The sequence below is a fragment of the Lissotriton vulgaris genome, chromosome 2_1 (assembly GCF_964263255.1).
Source record: "Lissotriton vulgaris chromosome 2_1, aLisVul1.2, whole genome shotgun sequence".
In the NCBI taxonomy this organism is placed as follows: Eukaryota; Metazoa; Chordata; class Amphibia; order Caudata; family Salamandridae; genus Lissotriton; species Lissotriton vulgaris.
The window spans coordinates 346,694,897-346,709,801 of NC_141687.1; the positions used below are offsets into that span (position 1 = coordinate 346,694,897).

The 14,905-nt window shown below is 48.6% G+C and overlaps 1 protein-coding gene across 22 annotated transcripts in view; it reads left to right on the forward strand.

Annotated features, from left to right (window-relative positions):
* The window catches only part of MYO18A (myosin XVIIIA), a 778,205-nt gene that overhangs the window by 285,689 nt on the left and 477,611 nt on the right, over window positions 1-14,905 (forward strand). For 9 of the 22 annotated variants that reach the window (XM_086955112.1, XM_086955109.1, XM_086955106.1 and 6 more), the window contains exons 5-6: window positions 5,190-5,276; window positions 9,526-9,600. The exons of 9 other annotated variants lie outside the window; for them this stretch is intronic. In XM_086955112.1, the coding sequence (XP_086811238.1) occupies window positions 5,190-5,276; window positions 9,526-9,600 (162 nt within the window). The remainder of the gene's footprint in view (window positions 1-5,189; window positions 5,277-9,525; window positions 9,601-14,905) is intronic. 4 more of the 22 variants (XM_086955111.1, XM_086955116.1, XM_086955119.1 and 1 more) reach the window with 2 other exon arrangements.

The window sequence follows — 14,905 nt, forward strand, 5'->3', positions numbered from 1 at the left end:
AGAAATATGAGTGGCACACATAAGCCAATAACATCAGGCGGCTCGAAATGAGGGTGTATTAGGGTAAGATTTCTTAACATCCCAGCCCGTAAGCAGGGGATTGTGTCACTAAACCCCCCTCCGGCCCTCATTAATGGCAGAGGCCACAGAGAAGGCAAGAGCGAATGAACGCGCACGGGAATAGAACCCGGAAGATAATTGGGTCTGAGTGGAAAAAGCTGAAGTGTGCCGCTTGTAGGGTCATGACCTTGGTTTAAATCACTCTTAACCCAGCTATCCCGGGCTGGCATCAATCACACGGAATATACACAAGGCAGGCCCAGCGTGCATCATTAAGGCATCCATACATCCTTCCTCTTCAGAGCAGCAGCATCAAACAGTGGTTGTTTCGTCCCTGCCCCCACTCTGCTCACGGACGAGAGTGGCGCTCGGATGCCAACAATGGGTCGATGCCCAGTTCACCTTCACCGGGACGTCTGCGGCGTCGCAGGGTTCAAGGCGCGCCAGACCCGAGCATGTTGCAGTTTGACCACTGGAGAAACAAAGGCAGGATTGACAGAAGAGGATACAAACCCCTGGCACGGGGCTGCTGCTGGGAAGCGTGAGAGCGAGAGGCTGTTTGGGAAGCAGCAGGGAGAGATCGTTGAAAGAACACACTGTGGGACATGCATTGGATTGCAGCATTTGTATAGCGCTTGATGTCACTGTGGGGCACTGAAGCGCTTGCTGACATGGGCAGCAAGCTACACCTTGTGTGGTTGGAAGCAGGGCTTTAAGTGGGATGAAAAAACTGGGGGGTCTCTCAAAGGGGCATGGCCAAAGTAATTAGGGGCGTGGCCTTAAAACACTTATGCTTAAAATCTGTGTTTAGTATAGTGTGCCGCCCAATTTGTATTTTGCTGTTTCTGTGACTGCATCCAGATATGTGATGCAACAAGTAACATCATACCTACAACAAGTCGGGACTATTGGCTTTGTCAATGGTTGTTAGCTACATAAGATAAAAAAGCAGCAACTATGGCTCGTTACATATAATACGCTTCCAATTAAAGCCCTGGTGACCATCCCACAATGTTGCTGCTCTTACGTTTCAGAAAGAGAAGGGAAATCCAGAAAGAAAATGACTCTTTAAAGGTTTTCCCTTCCCCTACAACGCTCCCCAGGCATGACGTCATGCCATACCTTCTCCACTAGTGAGAAGTGAGCAGTGTGAGCAGCGCACATCGATGTGCTTGTTGTCTCGAAACTGGTGTCTATCAGGCTGTTTTGCGCCCTGGCAATTTTTTCTGGCCTGCAGTGACAGCAAACTGCTGTCCGGAAAAAAAACAGACCAACTGTGTCAGGGCTCAAAACAGAGCCCAATAGAGACCCGTTTCGAGGCCCCCTTAAAAAAACTGCCGGTGCTCAGACCCCTTGAGACCCGGCCCACTTAAAGCCCTGGTTGGAAGGGTGTTTTCTTTGTTTTTTGTTCCTATGTTGGAAGTGTTTCCATGAAGTGCACGACGACCACCGAGGTTGTGGGTCTTGTGTTCTGGGACGCAGCGCTCAGCAGTGTGGGTGCTGGAGAGGTGTGAGAGAGCCACGCTCATTTTACTTTTTTTCAGTAACCTGGCAGCTTTGAGCGGCTCTGCGGATCCCTTAATGATATTTCTTATGATCATAGTCCACTTGGCTGGTTACTGCACTGGGTTGTCCAGTTTGGAATATTTTGTTTCAAGTTGTTGGTCCTGAGCAGGCTTCATTGGAGAGAGAAATAGCGAGGAGATCTGCTGGGAGGGGCTTTGTTTCCATCATCCTAGCCTGCAGCTAATTGTGACTTACAGTGATGGTCCCCTGTATGTGGCAGGTCTCTGCAGTTAATCCATGCCTGTTCAGTTGGTGATGCCTGCTTTAATGGTTGGTTCAGCTCTGGGTGAAGGACGAGTCCCATAGCAGATATGTCTCATGTGAGTGAAAGAGGATTCCGCTTAGCTGGCTGCTGGCCACTGAGTCTTATGGTATTAGTGTGGCCAGAAGGGTTGTATGTGAATTGACATTACTGTATAATACCCGGGTTAACCATTGGTCAGCCCTTCATAGCTTGCCTGTATATAGAAAGTAGTGTGCTGGCCGACTTATCTACATCTGCGGGCGTGTAGTTTGAATTCAAAGGGTTCTTTCAGGTTCGGGTTCTATCCCAGGCTGGTGGATGATGTAGTTATTTTAAAAATAGCCATGTTTTCAACTATCTTCTGAAGTGTATATGCTCCTGGATGCTTCATATCTTGGCTGGGAGCACCTTCCAGAGCTTGGCAACATGTACTGAGAAAGCAGTGCCTCTTAGAGTATCTTATGGTAAGGTGGTATGAAGATTTGTGGCGAGGGCCTGCACAGCAGTGCCAGTTTTGTGTGCATTGCTTCAATTTAACCTGCACATACTAGTGCTCCCTTTCCTTGGAAAGCTCTGTGGAAAATACAGAGTGCCTGGAACCTTACCTTCTAACTGTAATAACTAGTGGAGTGGTTGCTGCAGGGTCTGATGGATTGAAGCTTGTCTTTTGTTGAGGCACGATCTAATGTAGGAGGTTTTCAGATCAGTGGAAATGAACCCAGTACCAGGGACATGTTGAGTAAGCATCCCCTGCACAGAATGTGCAAAGGATAGCTTTAAAGATTTTTGGAAGTGGTGGGTCTCCTGGTCATCCTGATGGTCTTCTCGCAATGATAACATGGAGGAAACTTATTTTTGAGAGGTGCAAAAACAACAATTGATGGACAGAATGCAGAACAATGTCATACATTCACCCCAGAACAGAGATCTGGGCCTAAATCCATCGTTGTTTTGCTCACCATGCCATTCCAGTTTGAACCCAGCCACATGCAAATCAGTCTTTATCCTGCGCTCCATGGGAGCAGTCCAGCCCGAACTGCCAAGCCAGGTCCTCCCTGGACTGGAAACAAGCATCCTAGAACCGGTTTTCGGGCTTTCAGCCCTCATCAGCCAGGATAGCTTGATTCTACTGGCATGGAGAGCAAAGGACTCTCGTCTGAGCATACACGTCCCACTCGGGGTGACAAATGCAAAAACAACAGTTGATGGACAGAATGCAGAATAATTTCATACATTCACCCCAGTACAGAGATCCAGGCCTTAAACCATTGTTTTTTTGCTCACCATGCCATTCCAGTTTGAACCCAGCCATATGCTAATCAGTCTTGACCCTGTGCCCCATGGGAACTGTCCAGCCCGAACTGCCAAACCAGGTCCTCCCTGGACTGGAAACAAGCATCCCGGGACTGATTTTCGGGCTTTCAGCCCTCATCTGCCAGGATAGCTTGATTCCAGTGGCATGGAGAGCACGGGACTCACGTCTGAGAAACCGTTCCTAGGATGCTTGATTCCGGTCCAGGGAAGACACGGCTTGGCAGTTCGGGTTGGACTGTTCCCATGAGGCACAGGGTCAAGACTGATTTGTATATGGACATGTCTGAACTGGGGTGGCATGGTGAGCAAAATAACGATGGATTAAACCCAGATCTGTGACTGGGGGTGAATGTTTTGCCAATGTGCAACATTCCGTCCATCATCTTGTGTGTTTTGCTGTTCGCCCTATGTGGGAAGGGTATGCCCAGAAGTGGGTCCCGTCCTCACTACGCCACTGGAGTCAAGCTATCCTGGCTGATGACGGCTGATAGCCAGAAACCAGCCCTAGGATGCTTGATTCCAGTCCAGGGAAGACATGGCTTGGCAGTTCGGCTGGACTGTTCCCATGAGGCACAGGGTCAAGACTGATTTACATATGGACATGTCTGAACTGGGGTGGCGTGGTGAGCAAAATAATGATGGATTAAATCCAGATCTGTGACTGGGGGTGAATTTTTTGCCAATGTGCAACATTCCGTCCATCATCTTGTGTGTTTTGCTTATTTCTGAGAGGGTAATGAAAGTATGTAGTGGTGGAAGATTGCTTTTGTCTCTTTCTGTGTTGGTTGGGTAATGTGCTGGGGTGGAGTTGTTTGGGTTTTCCTTTAGACAATTTTCGAACTTTCTAATTTTTTAGATCAATTCCATGGATATTGTGTTACAGAAGACTTGCGATTTTGGTATTTCTGTGTTTTGGCACTCTGGATTGTAGAATTCTGCTATAATCTTGAGAGCACATTGGAAGGGCAGTCCGCTTCAGTTATGTGTGTGTATATGTGTGTGTAATAGTACTGTCTTTTTGTGTTTCTGATGACTCTTCTGTAGGCTCTCATAGTGGCGTTGTGTGAATTTGTCTTCTTCAATATCTCCACTTGCGTTGTAGTATGTTGACATGTCGTCCAACAAGAATGGAACCAGAGTTAGTACACAGATTGGTGAATGGAATGTGTGCATAAAGACTAGGGAGGCTCTGATTTAAAGAGCATGGGGGAAATATGTCAGCTGCAGAATTCTGACGGCATGTAAGAAGGATCAAAGGCCAGGTGCTGAGGGCAGTAACAGTTGGTTAAGACCCTGGACCCGAGTTATGTAGCTCGGGCCTTTAGCAACAGTTATAGCCAGAGGTAGAATTGACAACATTCATGCACTGGGTGTAGACTGTTCTAAAATAAAAAAGGGAGAAACGGAAAGAGAAACATTGGAAGGTCTGCTCCAGCCATTATGGGCATTTCCACTCCATTGTTTTCAGTGGAGCTCTAATATGGGTTATGATAATTGAACTGTACCATCACTTCGTCTCAATTCAGAAGAATGAAAGACTGTCTTGGCTCTATCATGATTTCTGCCCCTACCTCCTGATCTGTCTGCAGCTGTTTGCCCTCTTGAGATACTTTATCTATTAAAAAAAAATCTAAAATCATTACTCCATTCTGACCTTGCTCTTTTGACGGAAAGGTATAACCAGGTATGTGCTTCGGCCCAATGTTTTTGCACTCACAACTGATATTTCTCCAATTTAAACCGAACTCTAAGATGAATGTAGCCCCGAGGTCTCTTCTAAAATTGTTGTGTTTTTGGGAGGCATTGCTTTAGAATGCCGCTCCTGAGCAATAACGACAGCAGTGTGCTCCCCGTAACCTGCATGTTTGGCTATGAGTGAGCCCAAGTCTGCCTGGACTCTTCAAACCGCTTCTTTGCATGGATTTTTAAACTGTGAGTCCTGGAGAAGTATGTGAAGGACTTTTTTCTCATCTGCTCGCTTTTCCCCACTCTGGACCCTGTGAAGGAGAGCAGTGCTCCTGACAACACTGCCACGAAGAACCCAGCAGCACTTCTTGTTATTGAGGAGACTGAGGCTGAACCCCAAAAACAGGTGTGTTTCCAACTAACTGCGTGTGTGAGGAGGGGGGGGGGGTCTCATCTGTTCAGGGCGCAGGCCTCAGAGTCGCGATCCATGTAGGTGTGCGCTGCTAAATTTTGGGATATGGGGTGTGAGATCTTACTGCTAAGGTGGGATTAGGATATGTTGCGATTTGGGCCCAGACCCATGGTTCTTCAGACATGCTGTGTTGCCGCTGCCAATATTGTCTAATGCTGGCTGGAGACTGAGTTACTACTGGGGAATATGGCGGATGTAGCGTTTTACCGCGAGACTCCAGTGTGGATGGACAGTTAAAGACCATTCTGCCTGAGCTCCATGGCAGACAAGATTGTGAAATCAATTTGAACCATTATTTACAAAAACAATAGCCAAGGCTTTGTGTTAAGCACATTGATGTCTTCTGTTTTAATAGATTGTGAATTTGTGTGACACATACTTGCTGCTGTTGAGGGTGGTATTTCGAAATGGTTTAATCCTTACTGAATGCATTTTACGTTTCTGTGAGAGATGGGTGACATGCCCTCAAATCTAACCTTATTGAATGTCCTAATTTTCTGTAGAGCAGTTCAGTTTCACTGCCCCCCACCTCAAGGGGCATTGCTTCGGGTGAGGGGGGTGTTTGGGGTATTACACCCCCAATTAATTAAATGTTCTAACAAATAGTTGGGTCCAAGGGCTTTCATGCGGGTATGGTGAGAACTCTGTCAGAGTCCACCAGGAATTTTTAAATAAACACAGACAAAAACACGCCACACTTTCTCCCTCTCTGTTTAGAAAGTACTCAGAAATAATGGTTCCTTTACAAAATGTTGCATTTCCTCTCTTGGAACTCCTACCAATCCGCATTCCTCTGCCCCTTAGGCCCTCTCATGCAGCCTGCTTGTCGTTTAATCTATCTAAACATTATATGCCAGCCCGATTGTCGGAAAATGTGAAGCCCCCAGCAATCTTGCTGACCCAGCTACGCCCCTGCCAACCCCTTTGCTTTTCTCTCGATTCAGTGAGTGCACAGAAAACAGCATGGGAAACAGGCCCCGTCCTGGCACCCTGGAATAAATATGCAGAAAAGGAGTCGGATTCTTTGGTGATGATTCTGATAGGCCTCTAGGTGGCGATATTGACTATGAAATGAGAGCTTCTTTACGCTTTGCCACGGGGGGCCGCGCTTCTGAGTATGGAAATCAAAAATGCAATCTTTAAAGCTCTTTCTGTGTTTACAGCTTAAGCACTGAAGGGGTCAAAGATGCAAGGATTAGCGAGGCAAGAGATTGAAAAGCAGGCAGCGGCCTGTTCTTCTTGTGTTTTTAACAGGATCAGTGCGATCCTCCTAATCCCCCTCTCTGAGGAGGGGTAGGGTCGCTCTCACTGGAAGTCAGTGCTGCTTCACTCATTGGGAAGCAGCGCATCCAAGGACACTTGCCACGTGATTCACCGGGGGCTGTGGCCTCTGTGACGTCACTCCCACGGTGACCTCGTGGCCTCAACATCCAGGACTGTTCCCACAGGCGAATTTTACCTTAGGAATGAGTTTTGTTGGCGAATAATGTACCCTTTCAGAAATAGTGGTGTAACCTTTGGTTTGCGTAAGCGCACACCTTCTTCTTGGAACAGTGGTCTCACAGATGGGGGTGGCACCGCCTTTATTGGCATTCTCCGTTTGGGTCGCGGGCTTGCTCACTGGGGAGGCCTTGATCTGGGATTAGGTCTGTAGTGAAGACGGTGTCAGCCCTGCCAACTATCACGCATCAGGCGTTAGTATAACGCATTTCAGTGTGGTGGTCAGCATCACCACACTGAAATGCGACATCACGCATTATAGCGCCTCCCAGCTACTCATAGCCGAGCAGTGCTATAATGCATCGTGACCACGGGTGTCTTTAAAAGCCATAGAGTTGCACTTGTGTTTCTATGAGTTTAGTTCACAGAGGAACAGTTCCTTTGTTGTTAATGAGTTTCACTGCACACCAGTTCCACTCATGGAAGTGTTTGGCCTCTGTTTCCGATGGTGGACTGTCCCATGTAGGTGTCCGCGTTACTCACCATGAGGAATCGCGTTCTTCCATTAGGAAGCCCTGCCTCTCATTGGAAATAGTCTTTAGAGTAAACGTTTTTACATTCTGGGTGCTTGGGACCTGTGCGCTCTGGTGTGTACTGTGGTCCACAGACTGCGTCACAGTTCTATATACTGTCTGCGCGTTCGGTGTCAATGGTCACTGTCCTGATGGCCGCTCGTCTAGTATAGTGTCCAGCCCCCTGTTCCAATATAACGCACATGGGCATTCACTGGATATACCCTCGAACCCTTATCTCGTCCTTGGACTCTCTATTACTATGATGTGGTGTGTTACTCATGCACATTCTGCTCAGGTACCCTCCTTGGAATCTTCCCCAATGTAACATTCATGAACTCTCCTGGTATGACATCCCTCGCTGTACTCCTACGAGGAATCCTCTGCTATAGATCTTGATTTTACTGAACTAAAACCTGCATAGTGTCATATACTTTGTACCATGCACTGTTCTTGTACTCTAGCCTGATATAACCTCCACGGACTCTCTCCGCTGCTGGTTCCAGCACAGACTATAGGCACGTCCCTACCCTAATAGAACTATTCTGTAATAGGTTATGTTATGTTATGTTAGTTTTATCTTTTATAGCGCACGGCTACTCCATAGAGTGTCCCGGCGCTTTTATTGAAAACCAGTAGCAGAGTAACACAACACAGTAAAGCAAAGTGGACCAAAAAGAATCAAGAGGAACAGACTACTGGGCAAAAAGCCAAGTTTTGAGGCCCTTCCTAAAAGTCAGCAGATTAGAGGTGCTGCGTAGTGCCAAAGGCAACGTATTCCAAAGCTGTGGCGCCAACAGCCTGAAAGAGCGACCCCCAATGCGGGCCCTTTTTACTTGAGGGACCACCACAAGGAACAATGATTCAGATCTAAAAGATCAGGTCAGATGGTAAAAGGCAAGCCTCCTTTGGAGATACTTAGCTTCCGAGGCATGGAGAGCCTTGTGGGCTAAGGTCAGGGCCTTAAAAACTATCCGCTTCCGGATAGGCAGCCAATGGAGCGACTGCAAAAGGCCTGAAACTCTGGCTCGCCTATACAGGCCAAAAATGGCCTGCGCGGCCGAGTTCTGGACCACCTGCAGACGTTGCAGAAGATATTCCGGCAGGCCAAGATACAGGACGTTGGAGTAGTCCAGTCTTGAGCCAATTAAGGCCTGCACCGTCATCTTCCTATGATCTTCTGAGAGCAGGGGAAGGAACTTACGGAGCATCCTAAGGAGGCCAAAACATGTTCCCGTAAGACCAAGGATCTGAGATCTTAACGTCAGGCCATTATCCATCTTGAGGTAGCGTACTAAATCCTATTAAACTTCTTTATATGCTCCATGGACTTTCTTCCCATACTATGTTCATAGATTCTCCTCTGGTACACCCTCCATAGAATCTTTCTTGGTATAAAGCCCGTTGTCCCTCTCCTGATCTAATGCAAATGTTTACTAGCCATTACACCCCTGCACGTGTGCTGCAGAGGACAGTCCTGGTAGAGCGTCCAGGACCTTCAACTGGGAGGAACCTGTCTCCATGAGTTCACGGAGCATCTCCTAGTGTTACAATGGCAGGAGCAAGAACATCAACAATGTTAACAATAGATTGTTTCAAATAGTGCATCATACTGCACTTCTGCCGTTTCTAAGCACTGTGTAAAACTGGAGCTACAATATAGTATTCATTGTCTGTTTTAGCATATAATGTTCATTGATGGTGTCCCGGTATATTGCCTGTGGATTCCTTGCTGATTTAACAACCATATACTCTCTGTCTATGATGTCCAAGGACCTTCTCTTCATGCGATGTCCATGTACCCTTTTTACCTGTATGTTCATGGACTCTCCCGATATAGTTCCATGTACCCTTTCTTCCTGTAATGTCCATGGACTCTCCCGATATAGTTCCGTGTACCCTTTCTTCCTGTAATGTCTGTGGACTCTCCCGATATAGTTCCATGTACCCTTTCTTCCTGTAACGTCCATGGACTGGTGACATAAAGCCCATGTACTCTTTCTTCCTGTCATGTCCATGGCTCTACTGATCTAATGTCCATGGATCCCTTTTCGTCGATGAATAAGAAATATAGAACCCTCTTTAACGCTCCTTTGCCCTGGTCTTTGTTAATGCCGTTAGCGCTATACTTTCTTGTATATTTACTGACACTGATAATGCTTTACCTGCAGGCTGCCAGCTCTGGTTCCCTGTTGGCACCAGGGGATGAAGCGCACAGAAGACTGGAGCGGATCTTCATGGCCTCAGTAATTTACTTTACCACTTCTTAGCTTTTCGTGTAGTGCAGCTGCTTGTGCAGTGTGGCCAACCCTCGCTTATATTCCCCTCCGTGTTCCCGGAGACCTTTCTCAGTGCTGGGTCCCACGGATATCTGTGGCGCTCCCCTCATGCCCTGTTCTGTCATGAGCCTCTCCTGTGATGCCACTCTCTTGTGCTTGCTGTATTCCTCTCCATGGGTCCCTTGCGTGCCCACGAGGCCTTGTGGTGTTGTGTTCACCAGTCAATACTGTGCCCCTCTCCGTGATACCTTGCCCCTCTCCACAGGACCCAGCTGTGTCCCTCTCCCTGAGACCCCGCTGTGTCCCTCTCCATGGGACCCCACAGTGCCACTCTTGCTGAGGCCCTGCTGTGCCCTCCCCCGCGCGCGAGTCCCTGCTGTGCCCTCCCCCGCGCGCGAGGGGCCCTGCTGTGCCCTCCCCCGCGCGCGAGGGGCCCTGCTGTGCCCTCCCCCGCGCGCGAGGGGCCCTGCTGTGCCCTCCCCCGCGCGCGAGGGGCCCTGCTGTGCCCTCCCCCGCGCGGGGCCCTGCTGTGCCCTCCCTCGCGCGGGCCCCTGCTGTGCCCTCCCTCGCGCGGGCCCCTGCTGTGCCCCCCCTTGCGCGGGCCCCTGCTGTGCCCTCCCTCGCGCGGGCCCCTGCTGTGCCCTCCCCCGCGCGGGCCCCTGCTGTGCCCTCCCCCGCGAGGGCCCCTGCTGTGCCCTCCCCCGCGAGGGAGGGCCCCTGCTGTGCCCTCCCACGCGCGCGAGGGAGGGCCCCTGCTGTGCCGTCCCCCGCGCGCGAGGGAGGGCCCCTGCTGTGCCGTCCCCCGCGCGCGAGGGAGGGCCCCTGCTGTGCCGTCCCCCGCGCGCGAGGGCCCCTGCTGTGCCCTCCCCCGCGCGCGAGGGCCATGCTGTGCCACTCAGTGTGTTCTATGCCCCCTCATACCTTATTATGCCCTTCCTTAGTCTTTGCTGTGCCCCTAATTGTGTTCTAAGTGTTCCCTTTCTCCTTTTTATCCCCCTTATTCTTCCACTCAGTCCCTATTGTGTCCCTTCAGTCCGTGTTGTGCCCCCAGCTCTCATTAGGCGCCTCGGTCCTTTTAATGACCTTCTCATTCCTTGACCAGACTCACTGTAGTCTCTTACTAATATCATATCACACCACTTACCCTTTTCCTCTTCGGTTTGCCTCCTAGTCCTTGCTATATCGTCTTGTTTTTTTGCTATACTCACTTGCTATGCCCTCTCAGTTTTTGCTATGCCTTCCTCGTTTCTTGCTATGCTCCCTGAGTTATTGCTTTACTCCCTCAGTCCATGCTATGACTCTTATTCCTTTTAATGTCCCACAGCCCTTGCTATGCCCCTCAGTTCTTGCTATACTCCCTCAGTTCTTGCTGTACTCCCTCAGTTCTTGCTGTACTCCCGCAGCCATTGCTATGCCCCTCAGTTCGTGTTTTACTCCCCCAGTTCTTGTTTACAGTCTGTTCTGAGTTGGAAGTTGAGGTGTTCCATGGACAGGGGGGTGTCGTCTGCGGAGGTGGTACAGTGGATGATTTCCTTGTGGATGATGGCGATTCCACCTCCGTGTGTGTTGATGCGGTCACTCTGTCCTATCTTGCAGCCGTTGGCATGGGAATGTCGGGCACAGATGAGGGTTGAGGCAGATCTCTTGCTAGATTCAGTCAGTCTTTGCTACGCCCCTCAGTTCTTGCTCTACTCCCTCTGTTTTTGCTATAATTCCTCAGTCTTTGCTACTCCCCCTCAATCCTTGCTTTAACTCACGTCACTAATGATGTCCTTCAAGGGCCTTGGCACTCTTTTCCACTGCAGTTTCCTTTGTCAGTTTGTTGCAAGTGATCGCCCACATAGACCTTAGTGCATCCATTTGCTTCTTTCGTTTTATAGCTCTTTCAAACTAATATGTGGCGAGGCAGCTGGGAATGCTGAATAGAACGTTTTCATGTGTTATATTTGTCGGCTTGTGTGTGGTAGGAACAACTATGAATATAATGGTCAATTCTCCTTCAGAGAACCGATGAAAAACGTTCTATCGCCAACATTAATGAATGGAAGTGTTTTTGAAATGATAGTTACGTGTACAGCAATTTTGCTTTGTATTTCTTCACTTGTTTTGCTTTTTGTTCTTTAAGTCAAAAATGTGCTTCATTTGTTACTTGTTGATTTTGTGAGCTTTTGATTGCGTGTTCTATTGAATGGTTACTGATTCCAATTCAAGACGATAGTTTCAATTAGAAACCAAGGATCTGCTTTTAATGTTTATTTGTTTGGCTCCAGTCCGTTTCATTTTAATGAGCTACTGCTACCTCCGATGTTGCCTGGAGGCGCAGGAGCTGTTACCGTTTAGTGCCAGTAGGTGGCAGTTGTGGACCATGATGAACATAGTGGATCTTTGCAAAGCCATAACCACAACCTCTACCGAGGCCTTGCATCTGTTTTTGTCAGAGTTTATTTATTTTATTTATTTATTTATGCAATTTTATATAGCGCGGACTTTACCCGAAGGTGTCAGAGCGCTTCACAATAGGAACAGAAAAAATACAAACTGAGAACGTTACACGAGCAACAGATTGCAGAGGCATTCGTTACGTTACATACGGTAAAGTGATAATTGTGAGCAACCAAGAATACATGAGGTAGTAAAAATTGTGAGAAACCAAAAATACATGAGGTAGACAAGGTAATTGTGACACTTGTGAGCAAACAAAATACATGAGGTAGTAAAAATGTGGGCTACCAAAATACATGAGGTAGTAAAAAGTGCTCAGGAGGGAAAAGTGACAAGTGTGCAGGCTACAAGAGAAAATAGAGTATAATTTGTGGTATAATACTGCAATATATGTTACACACTCAAGCACAAGAACAAACGATTACGTAGGCAAAAGTGGCACTTGTGCAAGTATCAAAGGTAAAAAACCTGTGAGAGGAAGCAAACCGTGTGTTACAGGGGCAAAGTGGTGAGTGCAAGTTGCAAGAGGGTACCAAACACAAGTACATGGATAATACTGCAATAAAAGGCAAACACTCTAACCGCAAGAACACACTGGGAAGGCACTTCCATGGACATGAGAAGTAGAAATTATCAGTAGTGGGAGATCTTCCTTCAGACAGAAGAGAGTTACTTTTGGAGGTGTCTCTGGAGGAGGAGAGCTTTGAGGTCCCTTTTAAAGGCCTGGGAGGAGGCTGTGGTCCGGAGCTGAGGCGGCAATGAGTTCCAGATTCTCACTGCGTTGCCTGAAAATGATTGGGCCATCGTTCTTTCCTTCTTGAAAGTGGGAGGTTCAAGCAGTAGATTCTCCGCATTGCGTGAAGGTCTAGAACCTCCAGAGAGTTTCAGTTTATTCGCCAGGTAGAGAGGAGAAGAGGAGTGCAGGGCTTTGTGGGTGATACAAGCGGTCTTGTAGATAGCTCTAGCCTCAAAGGGAAGCCAGCGGAGGGTAGATAACATCGGTGTGATGTGATCGCTTCTTTTGGCCCCATAAATGAAACGAGTTGCTGAGTGGAAAACAGACTTAAGTGGGGACACGTGGGATTTGGGGAGGCCAGTAAGAAGAGAATTGCAGTAGTCATGTCTGGAGAGGACCAGTGCTTGCACCAGGGTTATAAGGTCCCGCTCCGCGAAGAAGCGACGGATTCCCCAAAGAAGGCGCAGTTGGTATGCGCACTAACTACCTACAATATTATTCTCCCTGCCGGTTTAACGTACGGTAAGGTTCACAAACGGACTTTTTAAAGTTATTCAAGGGCTGAATATAGAATAGCAAATCACCCCATACTCGAATTCAGACAGTGTTTCTATACCTGCCCTACTATTTTGATGGGAAGGCCTGGACGACAGTGTTGCCTCACAGCGAGACGGGGAAATAGTTAATCGATGCTGTGATTAGACCGCCTCTCCTCCCTCAACTCTTGAAATGCAAATATAAAAGTGAAGGTACACACTGTGCCAGCGAACCTGTCTGCTCCCGATAAGTGCCGGTACTCTCCCATTGCAAGTGTGGCAGAATGGCTGGTTCGACCCTCCGTGATCGTGGGTGTCGCGCCCTGGGAGCAGGACGGGGGCAAGATACCTTTTGGGCATATGACAATATGCAGCATATTAAAGGACACACGCACACTGATTGCCAGTTTGGACCGGAAGTCACGAGCGACCCCGGCCCATTTATTAGGTCTCGGCTAGAAGCGAGCGAAGCTCGCTCTCGCCAGAGACCTTATTGTTAGCGGCTCAGCTTCCCAGGAGGACAGCACTGGCCGCACGCGCCGATTTGTTAAGGCCACGCGCACGAGAACGCGCTCGCGGCCAGGTGCTGTCCTCCTCGAAAGCTGCCTCCCTTCCCCGTGCAGGGCGGGCCGCCGCGCTGCCTGCGGCGACCCGGAAGCATTGCCGGCCAAACCGGAAGTAGGTGCTGTCCTGCACGGGTCCTCCGCCTCCTTACATTTAAAGGGCGACTTTGGGTGAGGGGGACCGCGGAGGATTTCGAAGCGGCTAGCGGCTGCCTCCTGAGACCACCTCCGGCCATACCCCAGGTACGGGGCGCGTCGCTGTCCTTCTGTCCGGCTCCCCTCTCCCCAAAAGTCCTGTAGCAGTTGATAGGGGTGGGGGTTCTTTTTCCGGGTACAGTGCCCCCGCCTGCCCAGTGCCCCAGGCACAGGTGCGTAGGCAGGTAGGCATTGTGCTGAGTATATTAGTGGCTAATGGACCATTCAAGCGCAATAGCCTGGGCCGGCAAGTAGCCACGGTTAACAATGCATAGATGTTAAAGACAATTTATGGAGGTGGTTTGGGGTTTATTCTCCCAGAGAGAGGATGTTTACGAAAGGTGCTGGCATTTCATATCACTTTGAACCAGTGCAACTGTGTAAAACTAGGCTTTGCATTGCATTTGTTCGTGGTTGGTGGTGAAATATTTATTAGGTAAGGTCTCTCAAGTTTTTTTCCTGACACATAGTTGCGAACTGGGGTTTTACGGTGCATTGCCAGCAACAGGATTCTCAAATAATTTTATCTGCAGCTCCGTGAGTCTCCAAAGAGGAACTTATCATTTTCTTTAAATACACTATTTGAAGGTCGCCAAATGCTTTAGAATGTGCAGAAGCGCTGTGTGTGGTGGTTGTACTTGTTGCTGCTGACAGGAGGTGGCTGACTGATTTTAGAATTATGTAAATTGGACATCTGAGATGTAACAGAGAACCTGCTCATTTACAGAACAATGCTCATCGCCTGGACTGGAGGATGAATAACGTCATTAAGTAAGGATTTAGTGCAGTGAGATCGGTAA